Here is a 17,999-nt window from a genome sequence, read left to right as displayed (position 1 = left end):
ATCAAATCAAGAGAAATTGTTGATTTCTCAACAATTGTAACAATACAAATGTAAACTTGAAACTGTAAACTCTCGTTTCTGTGTATATGTAGTAGCGATTATGTATGATGCACATAAGGAAAAGAGGTCATACAGAGGTCAGAGGCTGCCTGGCAGATACAAGACGTGTATTAGGGCAGCATGGTGGCAGAGTGGTTAGCACTACTTCCTCACAGCAAGTTCCTGCTTCAAATCCTGGCTGGGGTCTGTCTTTACGGAGTTTACATGTTTGACCTTCTCCAAAGTACAACGGTCCAAAAACAAACACATGTTAGGTTAACTGGTGATCAAAGAAGTATTAATTAATACTGAATTAATATATACAATTATAGGGAGTGCAGAATTATTAGGCAAGTTGTATTTTTGAGGAATAATGTTATTATTGAACAACAACCATATTCTCAATGAATCCAAAAAAAACTCATTAATATCAAAGCTGAATGTTTGTGGAAGTAGTTTTTAGTTTTAGCTATTTTAGGGGGATATCTATGTGTGCAGGTGACTATTACTGTGCATAATTATTAGGCAACTTAACAAAAAACAAATATATACCCATTTCAATTATTTCTTTTCACCAGTGAAACCAATATAACATCTCCACATTCACAAATATACATTTCTGACATTCAAAAACAAAACAAAAACAAATCAGCGACCAATATAGCCACCTTTCTTTGCAAGGACCCTCAAAAGCCTGCCATCCATGGATTCTGTCAGTGTTTTGATCTGTTCACCATCAACATTGTGTGCAGCAGCAACCACAGCCTCCCAGACACTGTTCAGAGAGGTGTACTGTTTTCCCTCCTTGTAAATCTCACATTTGATGATGGACCACAGGTTCTCAATGGGGTTCAGATCAGGTGAACAAGGTGGCCATGTCATTAGTTTTTCTTCTTTTATACCCTTTCTTGCCAGCCACGCTGTGGAGTACTTGGACGCGTGTGATGGAGCATTGTCCTGCATGAAAATCATGTTTTTCTTGAAGGATGCAGACTTCTTCCTGTACTTGAAGAAGGTGTCTTCCAGAAACTGGCAGTAGGACTGGGAGTTGAGCTTGACTATCCTCAACCCGAAAAGGCCCCACAAGCTCATCTTTGACGATACCAGCCCAAACCAGTACTCCACCTCCACCTTGCTGGCGTCTGAGTCAGACTGGAGTTCTCTGCCCTTTACCAATCCAGCCACGGGCCCATCCATCTGGCCCATCAAGACTCACTCTCATTTCATCAGTCCATAAAACCTTAGAAAAATCAGTCTTGAGATATTTCTTGGCCCAGTCTTGACGTTTCAGCTTGTGTGTCTTGTTCAGTGGTGGTCGTCTTTCAGACTTTCTTACCTTGGCCATGTCTCTGAGTATTGCACACCTTGTGCTTTTGGGCACTCCAGTGATGTTGCAGCTCTGAAATATGGCCAAACTGGTGGCAAGTGGCATCTTGGCAGCTGCACACTTGACTTTTCTCAGTTCATGGGCAGTTATTTTGCGCCTTGGTTTTTCCACACGCTTCTTGCGACCCTGTTGACTATTTTGAATGAAACGCTTGATTGTTCGATGATCACGCTTCAGAAGCTTTGCAATTTTGAGACTGCTGCATCCCTCTGCAAGATATCTCACTATTTTTGACTTTTCTGAGCCTGTCAAGTCCTTCTTTTGACCCATTTTGCCAAAGGAAAGGACGTTGCCTAATAATTATGCACACCTGATATAGGGTGTTGATGTCATTAGACCACACCCCTTCTCATTACAGAGATGCACATCACCTAATATGCTTAATTGGTAGTAGGCTTTCGAGCCTATACAGCTTGGAGTAAGACAACATGCATGAAGAGGATGATGTGGACAAAATACTCATTTGCCTAATAATTCTGCACTCCCTGTATAAATGGCAGTTAGGAGGATTTTTTTTAATTACACAGAAGTAGGTGTAATAAATACCAACTGTTTCAGTGTCAGTAACATTTCCACTTTCAGTTTATTATACTTGAATGATTATGACTGGACAGGATATGATATTTTAAAAAACAAATGTTGTAAAATCTTTTTTTCTTTTTCTTTTTTTTTTTAAAAACCCACTCTCCCTGCTCTCCAAAACATTGTGTGAGGATTGATCATACATCTATTAATGTCAAATAGGCTATTTATGTTTTTGTTGTAGACAGTTATTATGAGGGACCATAGTATGCCATAATATGAAGGCATTTGGTTTTTATAGAGTCAACACAACCAGTACACATAATAAAACAAATAAAAAAACATAAACACATTTCATATACACGATGTTGCAATAACTATACAAGCACGAGGTGAAAGCTGTCCATTCTTAAAACCTTATAATATACAAAAATATATATATACAAAAACTGGCAACCTCTTATGCATTTTTATGTATTAATTCTTAATTAGTTTACAAGAATCCATAAATCAATTTTTAATTATGAATACAATATTCTGTTACCTCACAAACATCACTTACTGTACCTTTACAGTTTTTTCTGATTGCTTAAGCACATTTTATGTAACTATTGGCTAATTTAGCAAAACTCTTCACACAAATAAGAAAACCTGTCACCCAATTATCCAAACATTGTAGTTCTCTTGCAAAAGCAAACCCAGCTAGATTAACTCTTCACACCTTCGTAAAAATGGTGTTTCCGTATCAAACAGTACACACAAGCCATCATCTACTAAGCACACAATGCGCCAACTGCACACTGATGGTATGAATACAAAACACATCTGGCTTTTGCCTTCCCTGTGCACAAGGTAGGCTATGTCAGTTTGAGCTCATACTTCTGTCATAGATCCATAAGCATAGAGGGATCCAAACTTCAAGTACTGGTGTTTAGTCAAACACATCAAAACAAACACAAGTGTTTATTTCCAAGTATAGGATTATTTGCAATCGCCATAATGACTATATGGGTTACGTGGTCTGCAGTGAACATGCTTCCTCTGCCCCCTCCTCGTCTTCCTCTTGCTCCTCCTTGTCCTTGTCGTCCTCTTCATCCTACTCCTTCACCTCCACGTCCTCTTCCTCGGCCTCCTCTACTTCTCACTCTTTCTGCTCCCTCCATTGTACTCCGCACACACAGCTTCCCTGTATTATAGTGCTTAGGCTGATTGCAAAGTGAACTAATTATCTAAAAAAGTTTTCACATGTGAAAGTGTGCCAGACAGTTGGCAAATTAGTGTTAATGATAGCCATACATGTGTATACTTTTGCTAGGAGTGTGTTGGAAATTTGGTAATTGAGTGTTGTGCAGTGAATTGTGCCTACAGTTTTGCAAAGTGTGTGTTACAAAATTGCAAACTGAGTGCAAAGCAGTTTTTGTGCTTTTAGTTTTGCAAACTCAGTGAGTGGTTTTGCTATACGTCTGACTAGTTTTAGAAATTGTGCTACAGGATTCACAGTTAGCCTGCAGACAGACATAAGCACACAGGAACCTTTTTCATTGTGTAGGTGGTCATTCTAATAGTGTAATTCAGGGTTGGATCAGCGCATACAAACAACCCAAACTTCCTAGTCAGCGTGCAGGGATTTAACAAAGTGAAAACAGTTTTGGTGTGTGCACTTTATGACTGATTCATAACTTTGTTACCTACTTTGGAGAATTTTACTATTTCAGCTTATAATTGCTGTCATATGTCTAGCTCAATCCGAGGGAAATCAAATTGTCACACATAAATAGGACACAGTGCAAACCTCAGGAAAGGCATTCAGGAAAGGACTGTTGGGCACTTGAACCTGTACAGTCTAATGCATTTTATTGACTTTTTTTTTTTGCTTTTAATTTTGAAATATAACTAATAGGTATGGTATAACTGTCAAATACACACCTAAATAATCCTTAAGCAGAGTGACTAAGTTTATATGTGTAGGTACTTACAGAAAACAGCAGGTAAACAGTAAAGTTTACAGAAACACACTCAGAGCAAGCACAAATCAAAGAAAAATAAAGTGAAACCAGAAACCAGATCTACTTGATTCTAACCTGCGTGTAACGCCAGGGCTGGATTAACCTGCCAGGGGACTATGGGCCCAAAGAAAGAATTGTATTTCATGGAACATTATATAGATCCAGGTCTGCTGAGTGGTGTGTGATCTGGATGAGAATAAAGAGGGGGAAAGATCTACAGGAACGCTGAGATAAGCATGACAATGTTCATTCAATTAGCTGTAAACATCTACACATGGATGTCTAGCTGCTTCCGGCTCACAATGAAGAGCCGGAGAGACAGCATTCAGCCAGAAGAGAACAAGTAAACCTTCACGCCACCAAATATCATTTCCCAACAAACACAACAGCACATGTTTGGCTGTTTAAATAAAGAATTACCTTTTAATTTTCCTACAGCAATGAAAACTGTTTCTGTAACTGTGTCTTCAGTGCCCTTAACCCCCATCTACCATCTGCTCTGATGGCCGGGTTCATTGTTACTGATCGTGCCCTTTATTATGTGTGAATCTTGATTTGCATAAATCTTGTTTCTAAAGCCCTGCGCACAGCTGCTTCCACACAGCACAGGCACCACAAACCGATTCAAATGCACCCAGTAATTCAGTGTCTTTAATAAACTTATGTTGAAATTAGTGAAGCAATCCAGTACAATAATATAAAAGCAGTGGAGTTTCATCATTGCACATCAGAGCCATGACACAAATGACAAAGCAAAAGCAACATGTGGTCCTCTAGTGTCTTTTAAAAGCTTCACACAGAGAAGCCTGGACACATTTTCTGTCAGCTATGGGAACGACAACACCTGCATCTTCAGAGGTTTACTAATCTACCAAAAATGAACTTATACATTTTAAATATGGATCTTTAAATTGTGGAACAATCACAGAATGATGTTCCTTAATGTAAAACTGCAAAGACCTGGAATATCTCATCGTCTAGAGTACACAATATCATAAAAAGATTTTAAGAATCTGGAGAAATCTCTGTACACAAGGGACACGGCTGAAAATCAGTCAGTCGGGATCAAAATAGGGAATCATTGCATGGGCTCAGGAACACTTCCAGACATTAACTGAGGTAAAAAAACAAAAAAAACAAAAAACAAAAACATGGATGCCACATTCTCCAGACTCGGTTGAAAATCATACATCTCTGACTGTATTGAGGTGCTTTAGGTCCCATGAGATTAGCAGCACCATCAATGCTGAAACGTATATACAGGATTTCAACATAACCTCCTATCCAGATGACCTGTCTGTCAGGGAATGCCTTGAGTATTTCAGTAAGATGATACTAAACCTCATACTGCAGCATCTAATATAACAGCATGGTGTTGTCCACAAGTTTCATTGTACAATGACAATAACCGGTTGTTATTTTATTTTTTAAAGTAACCGAAGACATTTCTATACAAACAAGCTTTTAATTCATTTTTTTAATTGTTTCATATTATTATTTTATGTATCTTTCTGGTTTTATTGTGAAGCACTTTGTGATTTTTATCGGTGAAAAGTCCTATATAAATACATTTTACTTACTTACTATTCTATTCTATACCAGTAGAGGAGTCTGGGTGGCGAAGAGGCCTGGCAGCAGTCCAGATCTTTCACCAACTGAAAACAATTGGAGCATACCTTAATCCTTAAAAATTAAATTCCTTGAAAAAAATAAAGGAGCCTTGTACTGCTCTCCTACTGCCTGGATGTTTGGTACGCATGGTCCACCTCTGACAACAGGAAGGCTGTGCACAATGTAATTAACAATTCCCAAGAAATCACTGGCTCCTGTCTCAGGAAAACCAGGGTCATTACAGGTGACCCCTTGCACCCTGCACACCACCAGTTTGACCCACTACCCTCTGGTGAGCGTCCAGGGTCACTAACAGCTTCTTCCGATGGGCCACCACACCTTACCAATCTGAGCCACGGTCTCATCACTCAGGCCACTCACAAACAGACTCTTGCCTTTCTCTTGTTTTGTATATATTCCTCTAGATTATATATACACATTATTTCATTTCATAGTTACTTTTGTATTTCAGCTGCTCAAAGCACTGCCCGTCAAATAGGCCCAAGGTGCTTAAAACATTCCTCAGAAATTCTGGTCCATGTTGGCGTGATGGCATCAAACAACTGTTGCAGAGATGATCTGAGATTTTCATGGCATCAGAAGATGGGTACAATGTGGTCTTAAAAAGATGGACTCGGGTAGGCTGTGGCATTTAAACAATGCTCAGTTGGTAGTAAGGGGCTCAAAGTGTGCCAAAAAAGAACCTGAACACTCTTACACCACCAGCAGCAGCGTGGACCATTGATACAAGGCAGGATGGATCCATACTTTATGTTGTTAACGCCAAACCCTGAACTCACCACCTAAATATCAGGGTACAAATTGAAACCCGTCACGTCAGGCAATATTTTTTTAACACCTTCTGTTGTCCAATTTTAGTTCCTGTTCTTAGGTAACAGGACTGGCACTTGGTCTGGTCTTCTGCTGCTGTAGCCCGTCTGCCTCAAGGTTCGACATGTGTTCACAGATGCCTTTTGCACACCTTTGTTTTAATGAGTGGTTATTTGACTCACTGTTGTTCCTATCAGCTCAAAGTAGTCTGACCCTTCTACTCTGACGTCTGGTATCAACAAAGAATTTTCACCCAGAGAACTGCTGCTCACTGGATATTTTTCTCTTTATTGGCCCATTGTCTGTAAACCCTGGAGGTGGTTGTGTGGGAAAGTTGTAGATTAACTGTTTCTGTAATACTCAAACCAAACCGTCCGGCACCAACAACCAAGCCACGTTCAAAGTCACCTTTCTTCCTCATTCTGATGCTCGGTTTGGGCTTCAGCAGGTCGTGTCTACATGCCAAAATGCACTCAGTTGCTGCCTTGCGACTGGCCGAGTAAATATCAGCACCAAGAATAACGTAGCCAGGGACTGTAATATAATTTAGCAATCCTAATAATAGAACTAATCAGTTTTAGTATTAGGATTAAGCAGCAGGAAACTGATGCATGGGTGGAGTTAACAATTCCATCTATCGCTCCAGTGTTACAGATACTAAAAATGTTAGCTGACAGCCATCAACCACTTACAGAAACTAACAGGAAAAAACTGGAAGAGAGAAAAATGAGTTTGTATGAGCGAGCTTAAGACTTTCTGACACCTTTTAAGGCTATTTTGAGAAGCAATTTTGCAAGAAACTTTACAGGGAGTCTCTCTTTTCCTCCACAACCCTATGTTTAATATAGTTTGTGTTTGGAGGCTTAAACTTTACACGGCCAATGAGGGGAGTCTCCTGTAAACATGACAAACGGTATGAGCGGTGATGTTATCAGTAGTTTATTGTATGTTAAATCCAACACATTCAAAATGGAAAGGAAGAAAGAAAAATAAAATAAGGACCTAAACGTTAAAAAAAAAAGGGGGAAAAAAAGTCTCCACCTACAACAGTTTTGTAATAGCAACAAGGGTAAACACAGTAAAATGAAGATGGCAGCCAAATGTTTACCACACTTGCTAAAGCCAAGAAGATACTTCTATTTCCATTTAAAAAAAAAAGGGTTGGAATGATTTACAATGAGGATCCATTAACTGCACTTTTAAATCACAGAAAAATAAATTAACACTTTTTCTTCCTTTTTCCTTTCGAGGATCCTTTAAAGTTTCGAGAGGGATGAGTCGTTAAAGACCTCAGCGAGAAAAGAATTACCCATCTATAAATTTCTACCTTCGAACGTTTTACCACCACTGACATGGAGAAAGCACGAGATCGGTTTGAAAGCATGATGGCTCTTCTTCACCACTCTCTTCATTGACCGTTGCTGTAAAAAGTATGATTGCAGTCAAGTGCCCGCGTTAAGCAATTACCTGACAAATAGACATTTGGTGGGGAGGGGGTGGGTGGGCTGAGGCACTCGAGGACCAAAGAGCTGTCATTTTTCTGCAATGTTAGGTCAAAAGCTGTTACCAAGTTTAAAGTTTAAAAGCCATTTCCACATCTGAAAACATACCACAAAATTACCAAGCATGACTGTGAAAATCTACCTTGACGATACCATACTTATTTACCACGTCTTGTTTCAACTGCGAGTGAGAAGGAGAGATTTCACACTAATTACGAAGAGCAATTTCTTTTTTGCAGCCAGATGAGAAATTTGGAGAGGTTGTTGTGTTGAGACTGACGAGATTGTCCCAGAAATGTTGGAAATAGTGCAAAACCACCAGACAAGGAAGACCTCATTAGTATATTTGTCAAGAAAAATGCTACATCATCATTTTACTTCCCGTTTCAGTGCAAGATAACAAAAGAAAAAAAAAAAGAAAAACACGTTTTCCTTTCCAGCCGAAACCAAAAGGTCTTCCCTCCCTTAGAGTGGTAACAAAAAAAAAAAAGAAAGAAAAATGCTAATGGACAAGGAGGAGCTGACATGTATGGCATTCAGATAACTCAAAATATGCACAGTGAATAATCAGCATATGAAAATACAAATGTTTTAACGCTAGAAAAGTGAGTGCAGTTATTTGCTTGTCTGTAGGCTGGAGGGGACCGACGAGCCCCACGCATACAGATCTTTACAAAAATTGTTGCTGAGGAAAAAAAAAAAAAAAAAAAAAACAACAGTCTGACAACTTGTGAGTCCAGGGGTCAACCCGATTGCTGCCATGAGTCGATCAAAACTACGGCCAGTGTCTGAATTTTATTCTGAGACATCGCCGAAGCGTCAGTTCAATGAAATCGTGGTCGTGCGGAGCTATGACCTGTTAAACCAAAAGACCAAGAATTCACTGCCACCATTTTTAATGTACCTTGTTTTTTTTTGGAGGGTGAAGTTCTTAAGATGTGGGGCTGCACCTCTTTGCTGTTTTAACAAAACAGAGCATGAGGCCCCTATTGTCTCTACAAAACCCACGACACACAATTACAACAAATGTACAAAACTCACAGCAGATTATCTGTAGTAATAAAACAGTATGGAAAATGAAATATGCACCTGAAAAACAAATCTTATGAATACTGCAAGTATTTTTTTTCCCCCCCCCAAAATCTGCTCTCAGCAGATACCAGTTCAAAAAAAAGAAAGAAAAGAGCAGCTGTGTAGCAGCCCCAAACCACTTTTAGCTTTAGTAAGACTGGAAAAGGTGAAAGAGAAGGCACCATCATGCTTTTATCAAGTCGAGAGAGAAATGGATATACACAGAAAAGCGAAACATACAGTAAACTATGATTTTTGCTGTACATTTATTCAATTACTCCGCACTTAAGACAGGAAGGGAGGGAAGAGGGAGAGAGGTGTTGACCATCGTAGTTTCGCAGTCTAGCTGGCAGGACTTAAAAAAAAAAAAAAAAAAAGAAGAAAAAAAAAACTAAACACTCAAGAGGGGAAAAAAAACAAACAAAAAAAAAACCAAAGAAAGAAAACAGAACAAGAGCAAGCCGCCATCATTATTACTCTTCTATTGTTCAGCTTTGTTTCTCATTTATCCTTTGTTTCCTCACTCATCGGGTGTAAGTCCAGGATTAGAGGATTTTTTTTGATTCATAAATGAGAGAAAAGTGTCATGTAGATTTGTTTATCTTGTCCATCCAGCAGTAATCGAAAGGTTGTTTTGGGTCAAAAATGTGAAAAGTACATTGGTCACAGCCGACAGGCTGCGAGTGAGGCCTGCCCCGGTTAAGTCGTATCGCTTTGAGACAAAACAGGTCTCTCCAGCTGCGTCCCGAGCATGGATGTCAACGTAACATGACAAAAGTACCCATTAGTGCATATTGATGAGAGCATTATGCAATTTTGAAGCAGTGGTCTCTCAAAAAAGAAAAAGTAAAAGGCAAGCTTTCCCCCCAGGAACTGCACAGAACTTTGCATCTCACTCTTCTCGACCTGTGACGGGCAGAAAACCATACCATATAAAATGTGCAATAGAGGGGAATTCTTGAAGCAGCGCCCCAGTTAAGTCAAGGCATATATAATCTCTTTTGATGGGCTGTATTATTGTGGTTAAGTCTCATCAGTCCCTCCTAATGTGGCAGATTACTCCTGGTTGGTTTGCCTTTTTTTCCTTCTTCTTCTCGCAAATTTACAAATTAAAGTCTGCGAATTCTTGAGAAACCTGAAAAGGATGCTCAGCTCACAACTAATAAGCGACATTTTTTTGTTTGCTTATTTTGTTTTGTCTATTTCACAAACAAATGGTTGACAGGCTGTGTCACATTCCAAAGCATAGAGGGAACAAAAAAAATAAAATAAAAAACCAAACAAAAACAAATATATACTTTTATACATGAAGATTTCTTTTCGTTAACGAGAACGGTTGAAGATGAAGAACACGATACTACTTCCACACTTGAAGTGAGGAGGGGCGCTCTTTTCAGCGACGAGGGGTCGTGAAGCGGCCCTCTCCCTGGCCACTGGAGCCCCTTCCAGAGCCCATGCCGGGTTTGGGGGCCATGCTACCACGAGGCGGCGGTCCCCTTCCATCACGCATCATCCCGCTTCCCACGACGCCTCGTGAACCTCCGGCACCCCGATCGTTGCGCCTCATGTCCCGACGTTCGTCTCCCCCACGGGTCTCTCGTTCACGCACTGCTCTCGTCTTCTTCTCCTCCACGTTCAGACGCACCTCGCCTCGAAACATGATGGGCTGCAGGGAAAATTAAGAAGGGCACGGTCAGTTTCACTTTGCTCCTCTCCCAGACTATTTAAGCATTACTCTCCAGGTCTGTTTCATTCAGGTGGCAGCGACCCAGAGTGAAAGGACACTGGTGAGATTGACATTGCTGCCAACTTGAAAAGCATGTTTTTAAGGTTTATCCTTACCACCTCACTGACCAATAAAACCCCACTATTACCTGCTACTGTGTAATGGCATCAATTTCGATATCAAATGCAATTTCCTGGATTTTTCTTGTCTCGTGGGCATCACTGATAACCCCAGCCTCAAACAGCAAAATCTTTCCCCACCCCATAAAAAGGACTCTTGAGCATGTCTGCAGGACTGGTTGAGGCAGAGCTGCCATTTTTGTTCACTCCCTGAAAATATGATTCTTTACACCTGCACTTATGCGTCTGTGTGCTGGATCTTCTCCACTGTGTCAAAATGGCCACTCTTTAACTTGAACTCCAATTTTGTTAAAGAAGAGGCAAAACCTTTTGACTGGGTTTGGTGGTGTGCAGACATTTTGTTACTGTAGTCCCCCAATTTTTAGTGGGCAGGCATAAGGTAGTGCAGAGACTTCAGGGAATTGCAGTAACACATCTGCTTATCGTCTCATCATGGATTCACAGAGAAAACAAAACAAACATGTGCTAGGCTGGATGTCACAGATTCAGGATTGGACACTGATAAAGACCCATGATGATGCTTGGCATGAAAGTTGGGCCAGTTTGACAGCAGAGTTGTGTTTTGTCTGTCAGTGGCTAATTTGCAGATGCACTAGTGCAAGCAGTCAGAACAAGATTTTTCACAGAGCCATCAGGAAGAGAACAAAGTCTGAAACCAGTCTAGACACGCTCAAGGAAAAGACCCTTGAAATTTTTTCCTTTCTCTGGGTGGAGACACGATAGCAATTTGACTTCGTCATCTTGCTTTCCTCTTTGCATATTTAAAATCTCAATATGTGACTGACAGGACAAGGGATGCAAACAAATATATCACAGAAAACAATGACTTATGTTTCAATCAGTATGTATTCAATCTGAGCACGTAGGTGAACCCTAGCATCAAATGAAATGTAGCAATGCGTGTCACCAAAATCCACCACCAAATGAAACAAAGTGGGTAATGAAATGTTGATACATGCCCCTTCTACCTTGGCCCCCAGGATTCTCTGCACAGGCTCCGAATCGTCAAAGACAACAAATCCAAAGTTAGGCAACTTCCCACCAACGCCCTTGGTGTTGATTCGCAGTTCCACCACAGTTCCATATGCTGAAAGATCAGGGGATAAATTAAAAAAATAAATAAAATAAAAAATTCATCAATTTTGAATATTTTTTTTTAAATGTGGAAGAAAATAAATATATTAAAAAAATAATTATATATATATATTTAAAAGCATACTCATAAAAAACTCTTTGAGCTCGTTTTCGTCAATGTCATGTGGAAGATTGCCAACAAAAAGCTGGTGGCTGTCAGGGTACCGAACAATTCGCCTGCTATCCATGTCACCAGACTCTGAATCGCCCCTGCTACCTGCAAATCAGAACAACAGGCAATGAAAATGTAGAATCACACATCGGATCAACAACTGAAAAATGTTCTCAGTAAGAAATAAAACAAGTGCTTTAAACAGTAATATTTACCTTTGTTCACAAAACTCAAGTGCTGTTTTCCTGTTTGAGAGTCTGAAGAAGCAACGCCATCTAAAAAGCAACACAGACGTACAGATAGTATAAATAAACCAGATTTAAACAAAAAACCAAAACAGAGGAATCTTCAATCTGAGGAGGTCGGTGTTAGCATTACCAGATCTGGGACCCCGTGGAGTGAAGGGTGGTCTGTCACGAGTGCGCTGGTCTCTGGGGCGAAGAGGTGCCGTCTGTGTCTCCGGCTTTGCATCGGCTCTGGGCTAAACAAGGCAAATGAGAAATTAATATCATCTCAGCTTTATCTAGGATCAGACAGAAATCTGTCCTTTTGTGCTGGGGCTGTATGTCATTCTGATCTTTTCCTGACAAAACTTTTCCTTTTTACTGGTTGTTCAACATATTGGTTGTTAGCATTCAAGCGGTTGCTTCAGGTTTTAAAGAATTGCTGAATTTCCTCCATATTTTCCTTGAGGAGACTGCATATGCTGAATATGCCTGGTTCCAAATGAAAATTTTTATTTTGTTTGCCGCATGAAATCGGAAAAGTCCAAACACGTGTTAGTGTCCTTTTCAATGAGCAGAGGTCATTCACACATGTGTACCAAAGTTATTGCTCTTCTTCATCACAAACATTCAATGTGATGCACGTTTGAAATGAGCACTGCAAGAGACTTCTAAGAAGGGCCTACACCTATCAGAGGGGCACCTACAGTATCTCATTATTAAGGTTTAATTTACAACAAGCTCTCTTGGTTTTTAAGTTAATAAACTCATGGTAGTTATTTACCTGTGAGCTTGGAGCCTTAACAACATGGGGTGAGATTCCAGAAGAGGTGACTGTGCCAGAAGGAGGCAGGTTTTTACTGGTCACCAAGGCCCAGGAGAAAGGCTGTTAGGAGTACAGTAACGCATCATTAGGGCTACACTGATAATGCTCAACAGCCACACTGTCATATCAATGTTTGTAACTTTGATTAGAGCGCATTAGTGCCATGTGGATTCTGTATCGTCCTGCTCTGTGCATCTTAACATTACAAAATGCATTGTTTTTCCTTCTGGCTTTAAAACTGGATCACAGTAAAGTTGTTATTCTCTAAAATGTTAAATGCATCACTTTAGATTCAATGAACTTGTATTGCCCCTTGTAATATGAGATGGAAACCACTAAGAAGTAATTTCTCCTCACCTTGGGAGGCTCCAGGGTGTTTGGTGGAGACTCCACAGGGACTGGTGAGGGTGCCTTCTCCTCCATCTCTTCAAGAACCTTCTCCTCGACCTCGGGCTTCGTCTCCTCTACCTTGGGCTCTGGTTCGGGTTCCGGCTCTGGCTCTGGAGCTGGTTCTTCCATGGGCTCTTCAACTCCGTTGCTGCAGACCACAAATAAGGAAACATGAAACAAATGTGTCACCTCTGCAGACGGATCATATTTGAGAGACTTTCATCTTACATTTGATTGCACCGAGTTCTAATCAAGTTCTGCGTACCTGACGGGGTGAGGTTCATAATAGGTGCTGCTGTTTGGGCTTTCCTGAAGTGGTTCAGGGGAAGTCGGCCTCTCCTCTGGCTCCTCTTCAACCTCCTCCTCCGATTCTGCAGAAGCAAAATAGTTAAAAAAAACAAACAAAAAAAACAAGAGCACTTTAAAATATGAACATCTACTTAAACTCACTAGTTTTAAGAAAAAGAAAAGTCACTCATGAAAATCTCACCCTCATCAAGCTCAGCTTCGGAGTCTCCAAAAACCTCATCCTCATAACAGAAGATGTCATTGTGGACGTAGAACTTGTTCGCCACTGAACCCTGAGAACATGAAAAAAAAGAAGAAAAGAAAAACTGTTTAATATTTATACACAAACGGCACATGTTACAGTACTTCATGTATATCTTTTCAATTAGGCTGGTCTTGTGTAGCCCTGATAAGAATTTATTAGTCTTTGTAGGTTTTCAGTCATCCAGGTCATGGTGGTTTAAGGATCTTGGAAAGAAAGCAACTGTACTTTTCATAAGTAGCGAGTTTCATAAAGATATTCATCAATTATTCAGAACTGAAGATGCCTCTTGGATGAGAGGTGAAATGTCATCACAAAACTTCTAGTCGCTTTCTTTCCAAGATCCTAACACTATTTACTTATTCCCTTTATTGTGAGGCCACTTTGAGACAAGTGGGAGCACCAAGAGGTAGAAGCACTCACCTCTGGAGCAAGCACAAACGTTTGCATGAACTTCCTCATGGGTTGACCATTGTTCGACAGTTCTCCGAGGACTTGTACCACCACTCCATCGCTCAGTGTGGCATGAGCATCCACGTGCCTGATCTTTGTGTGGCATTCACTAAACTGCAGTGACATGACCTTCTTGTGGATTTCCTAAAATATGCAGGGAGGGGAGAAAAAAAAAAAAAAAAAAAAAAAAAGAGAAAATGAAGGAACTAGGAAAATAGGAATCTTATTTCTAGACTCTCAAACTTTTAATTACTAATTTGGCAGGTTAAAAATCAGCAGAATTTACCCAGTGTGTTTTAATTTTATAAGTATACATCAGCTCAGGATGCAAGATGGTATTTTTACCTCTGGTAGTTTAATAATACCATTTTTTTTTACTTCCCCGTACATATATTCTTTGCAGACAGCGACTTATTTAAAACGTTTAAATTCCATTAAAATGACATTTCACTAAAATTAAGTATTACCCCATTAATGAACTGGGGCTACAGTACCTACCGCTTGCCCATACACTGCTTCTGCCAACTTTCCACTTGGGTCGAGTCCTCCATGAACGTAGGAAGAATTCCTCCCGTAAAACCTAATCGCAAGTTAAAAAGCATCATTACCCATGCACAAATTTCCCATCAAATAGACTGTCATGTAAACATTTTGCAATTACCTGTGCAGAAAATCTGGTGCTTTGTTTAAGAGTGTATAATACTGCCTCACAAACTCCCGCCCTACAAGCAGGGGACTTGGCTTCTCCATCACCATTTCTTTGGTAAACAATATTAAGTGCTGAAATGAAAAAAAACAAAAACAACAACAAACAAAAACAAAACAAAAAACGACCAGGATTTAGTTATTATACCGTGAAGAGCATGCATTTAAACATTCAGTTGGTGATTACACATACCCTAAACCACATTAGAAAAAGTGAAAATATTTAGTTTGTGGAAAAACATCGTGGAAAGCCTACCACATAATACTTAAGATAACTCAATACTATTAAACAACACCGTGCATAACTAAAAAAACAAACAAAAAAACAAAACAAAAACGGCCATATATTTTTAGCAACACTCAAAATTCCTCCACTAGGATTACATCTGCATTTTACAGCACTGGCTTAAGCTAGGCAGTCATAATAGAGTGGCAACCGAGTGACGGACACAGAAAATGAAGTTCAGAATCAGTTAAAGCGCATCGTGCATTGTTTGCGGTCAGGCCATTTTAAGGAAGTCCATGTTGAGCACACGCAGTTGCAGTGCCTGAGGTAAACATGGATGTATCTGAGCAGCAAGTACAGGAAGTACAGAAAGGTCTCCTCTTTGCTAGAAAAGCGCTTCGTTTTCGTCGTCTAGGCCCACGTTTCATCAAACCAACATTAACTCCATACCAAAAGCAAGACAGTTGACTGTTTAGCTGGCTGGCTAATACACTAGCCGACATTCAACTGCGCCATCACGTCTATCCAATGAGACAAAGAGGGAAACCAGCTGATGATTAAAAAGGGAAGCTAGTAGTGCAGGTGCTCTGGTTAACGAGTGGAGAAAGCCAGCGAAACTACCGCTAAATTGAGTTGCAACTATACATCACGTTCATGTGTTATATCTGCGTAACCATATGTAGATGAGTGGCCTGCTATAAAGGGCCTTTTCGTCTAACCACATTTTGTCATCATTCACGTTTATCACGTTAACAGACGGATCCAAAAACAGCACCGTATGTGCGCCAGTTCTAGAAGATTAATGAGCACTGAAACGTCGTTAAGCTGACACACGTTATATAGTGGACTGAATGAATATGAATGCCACTACCGGCCTCTTTGCTGTCACCGTAAACTGCTAACACGAGCCCAGCAAACTGAATCGAAACTCAGAGCCTGCGACACTGCTAACTGGCTAACACTAGCGTTAGCTGACTTGTGGCGTCGTCGTTTTTTCTTTCGACAGGGACCACTTGTTCAGACAGCGGGCATATTTCATTTACACGCAACCCTGGAAAACAGACAACATCCACACATACATACAACTAGCAGGCTGTTTGAAGGCAGAGCTCGGGTAAATCAAGCCGACCTGATGTTAAGCCCGGCGTTAGCAATGGCTAAGGCATTTGCCATTGTAGTTAACCAACAGAGAGGTTCCACAACTGATACTATTCACTCACTCTTTTAAAATTTGTTACAAAGCCCAAGTAAGATAAAGCTCCCTCACACTTCTATTAGCCAACGCCTGAGTGTCCAGCTATTATCAATGAAACAAGTTAAGAGCTAATGCTAGCTCTCAGAGACAACAAAGGAAGACGATTTAACTAACTTGATTCAGAGTTAAAACGTCTAACCACACAGCTAATGTGGAATATTTGCACAATAATGACACATTTTAGTCGCCAACTCTGAATTATTACTGGCTGTAATCGATTGGAATAGTTGCGGTGTAACTACACAATGCAGCTAACATTAGGCTAGCTGATGCTGTAACCATTAGCTTAGAGGAATGCTAACTTACCTTGTGAAAGACCTATCTATGTAGACAGAATGGTGTGTAATAAATAATTATGAGCAACCGACTGTAAAGGGTTCTGAATTACAGAAAATCCCAAATGAGATACTGTGCGATTTCCCACGCTGCTCTCACTGACAGTTTATGATCTCTGCTCTACCAGAGATTGAAGATTTAAAGCGATAGCTTCGATTTATTGTTGTACCCCTGCAATCCGGGGCTGGGAACCCCCATTACACAAATTCAGCCAATGGACTGATTACACTGGGCAACAAAGAGAGTGACGTCAGATAAATAACCACGCCCCTACAAAACTATCCGCAAACGTGTGGAGCGTAATTGAAACGGTACTCATGGACAGGAGTGTTTTTAAACTCTTTAGTTGCCCTGCATTGAGGTTTTTGCGGTGTTTTGATATCGTCTATGTTGATATATACGTAATTGTCTGTAGCATGCATACTGCATGCATAATAACATGCATACTGTATACTGTTTAAACGTGCATATCAAATCCATAATTCTGTGATTACAACGCATTCTTTTGGTAAAAATCTCATTACAAACCAGTTCTAACTGTGAACAACTTCTTCTCCTTATTCTCAGCTGTTCCATTTAGGGGGTCCACCTCTAATTCTCCTTATCACTAGTATCCTCTTCTGTCACACCTACCCTCTGCATGCAGTGGCGTGTCTAGAAAATTTTTGTTGGGGGGGCCAGGTAGGGGCACAGATTTGGAGAAGGGTGGCAGATTTAATTGGCAGATAATGTTTAAAAAAAAAATTCTACCAACCGTTAACCATAATTCAATAATCCTATAAACCTAATAACCAAATGCACTTTTAACTCTTATTAGAATGAGATTTTAACCACTACGGTGCAAAGTTTTTAGATACTGCGTTGATAAAGTACAAGAGATACAATCAGTGCTTTGTCAGTGTTTACGCAGCATTCAAGGACAGCAATATTTGCATAGTATTTTTACTGACATA

At 40.2% G+C, this 17,999-nt stretch overlaps 1 protein-coding gene across 2 annotated transcripts; it reads right to left on the bottom strand.

Moving 5' to 3' along the window:
- Positions 1 to 7,322: 7,322 nt before the first annotated feature.
- On the bottom strand, positions 7,323 to 17,203 carry g3bp2a (G3BP stress granule assembly factor 2a). Of its 2 annotated transcripts, none has more exons than XM_085276627.1 (13): positions 17,017 to 17,203; positions 15,186 to 15,304; positions 15,023 to 15,104; positions 14,495 to 14,668; positions 14,012 to 14,102; positions 13,787 to 13,892; positions 13,489 to 13,669; positions 13,090 to 13,191; positions 12,460 to 12,562; positions 12,297 to 12,356; positions 12,055 to 12,186; positions 11,795 to 11,922; positions 7,323 to 10,635 (listed from the first exon to the last, which is right to left on the bottom strand). In XM_085276627.1, the coding sequence occupies exons 2-13, from the start codon at positions 15,278 to 15,280 to the stop codon at positions 10,363 to 10,365; spliced, it is 1,527 nt and encodes a 508-aa protein (XP_085132753.1). In that variant the 5' UTR covers positions 15,281 to 15,304; positions 17,017 to 17,203; the 3' UTR covers positions 7,323 to 10,362. The 2 variants fall into 2 exon arrangements, with proteins under 2 accessions (XP_085132753.1, XP_085132754.1); XM_085276628.1 differs by having other exon boundaries at positions 11,804 to 11,922.
- Positions 17,204 to 17,999: the final 796 nt, after the last annotated feature.

Source organism: Mchenga conophoros, linkage group LG6 (assembly GCF_057382185.1).
Source record: "Mchenga conophoros isolate Kocher_MC1m ecotype Shallow Benthic linkage group LG6, M_conophoros_male_GT1.1, whole genome shotgun sequence".
NCBI classification, from domain to species: Eukaryota; Metazoa; Chordata; class Actinopteri; order Cichliformes; family Cichlidae; genus Mchenga; species Mchenga conophoros.
The sequence above is the reverse complement of the archived record's forward strand: the minus strand, read 5'-3'. Positions and strand labels throughout refer to the sequence as shown.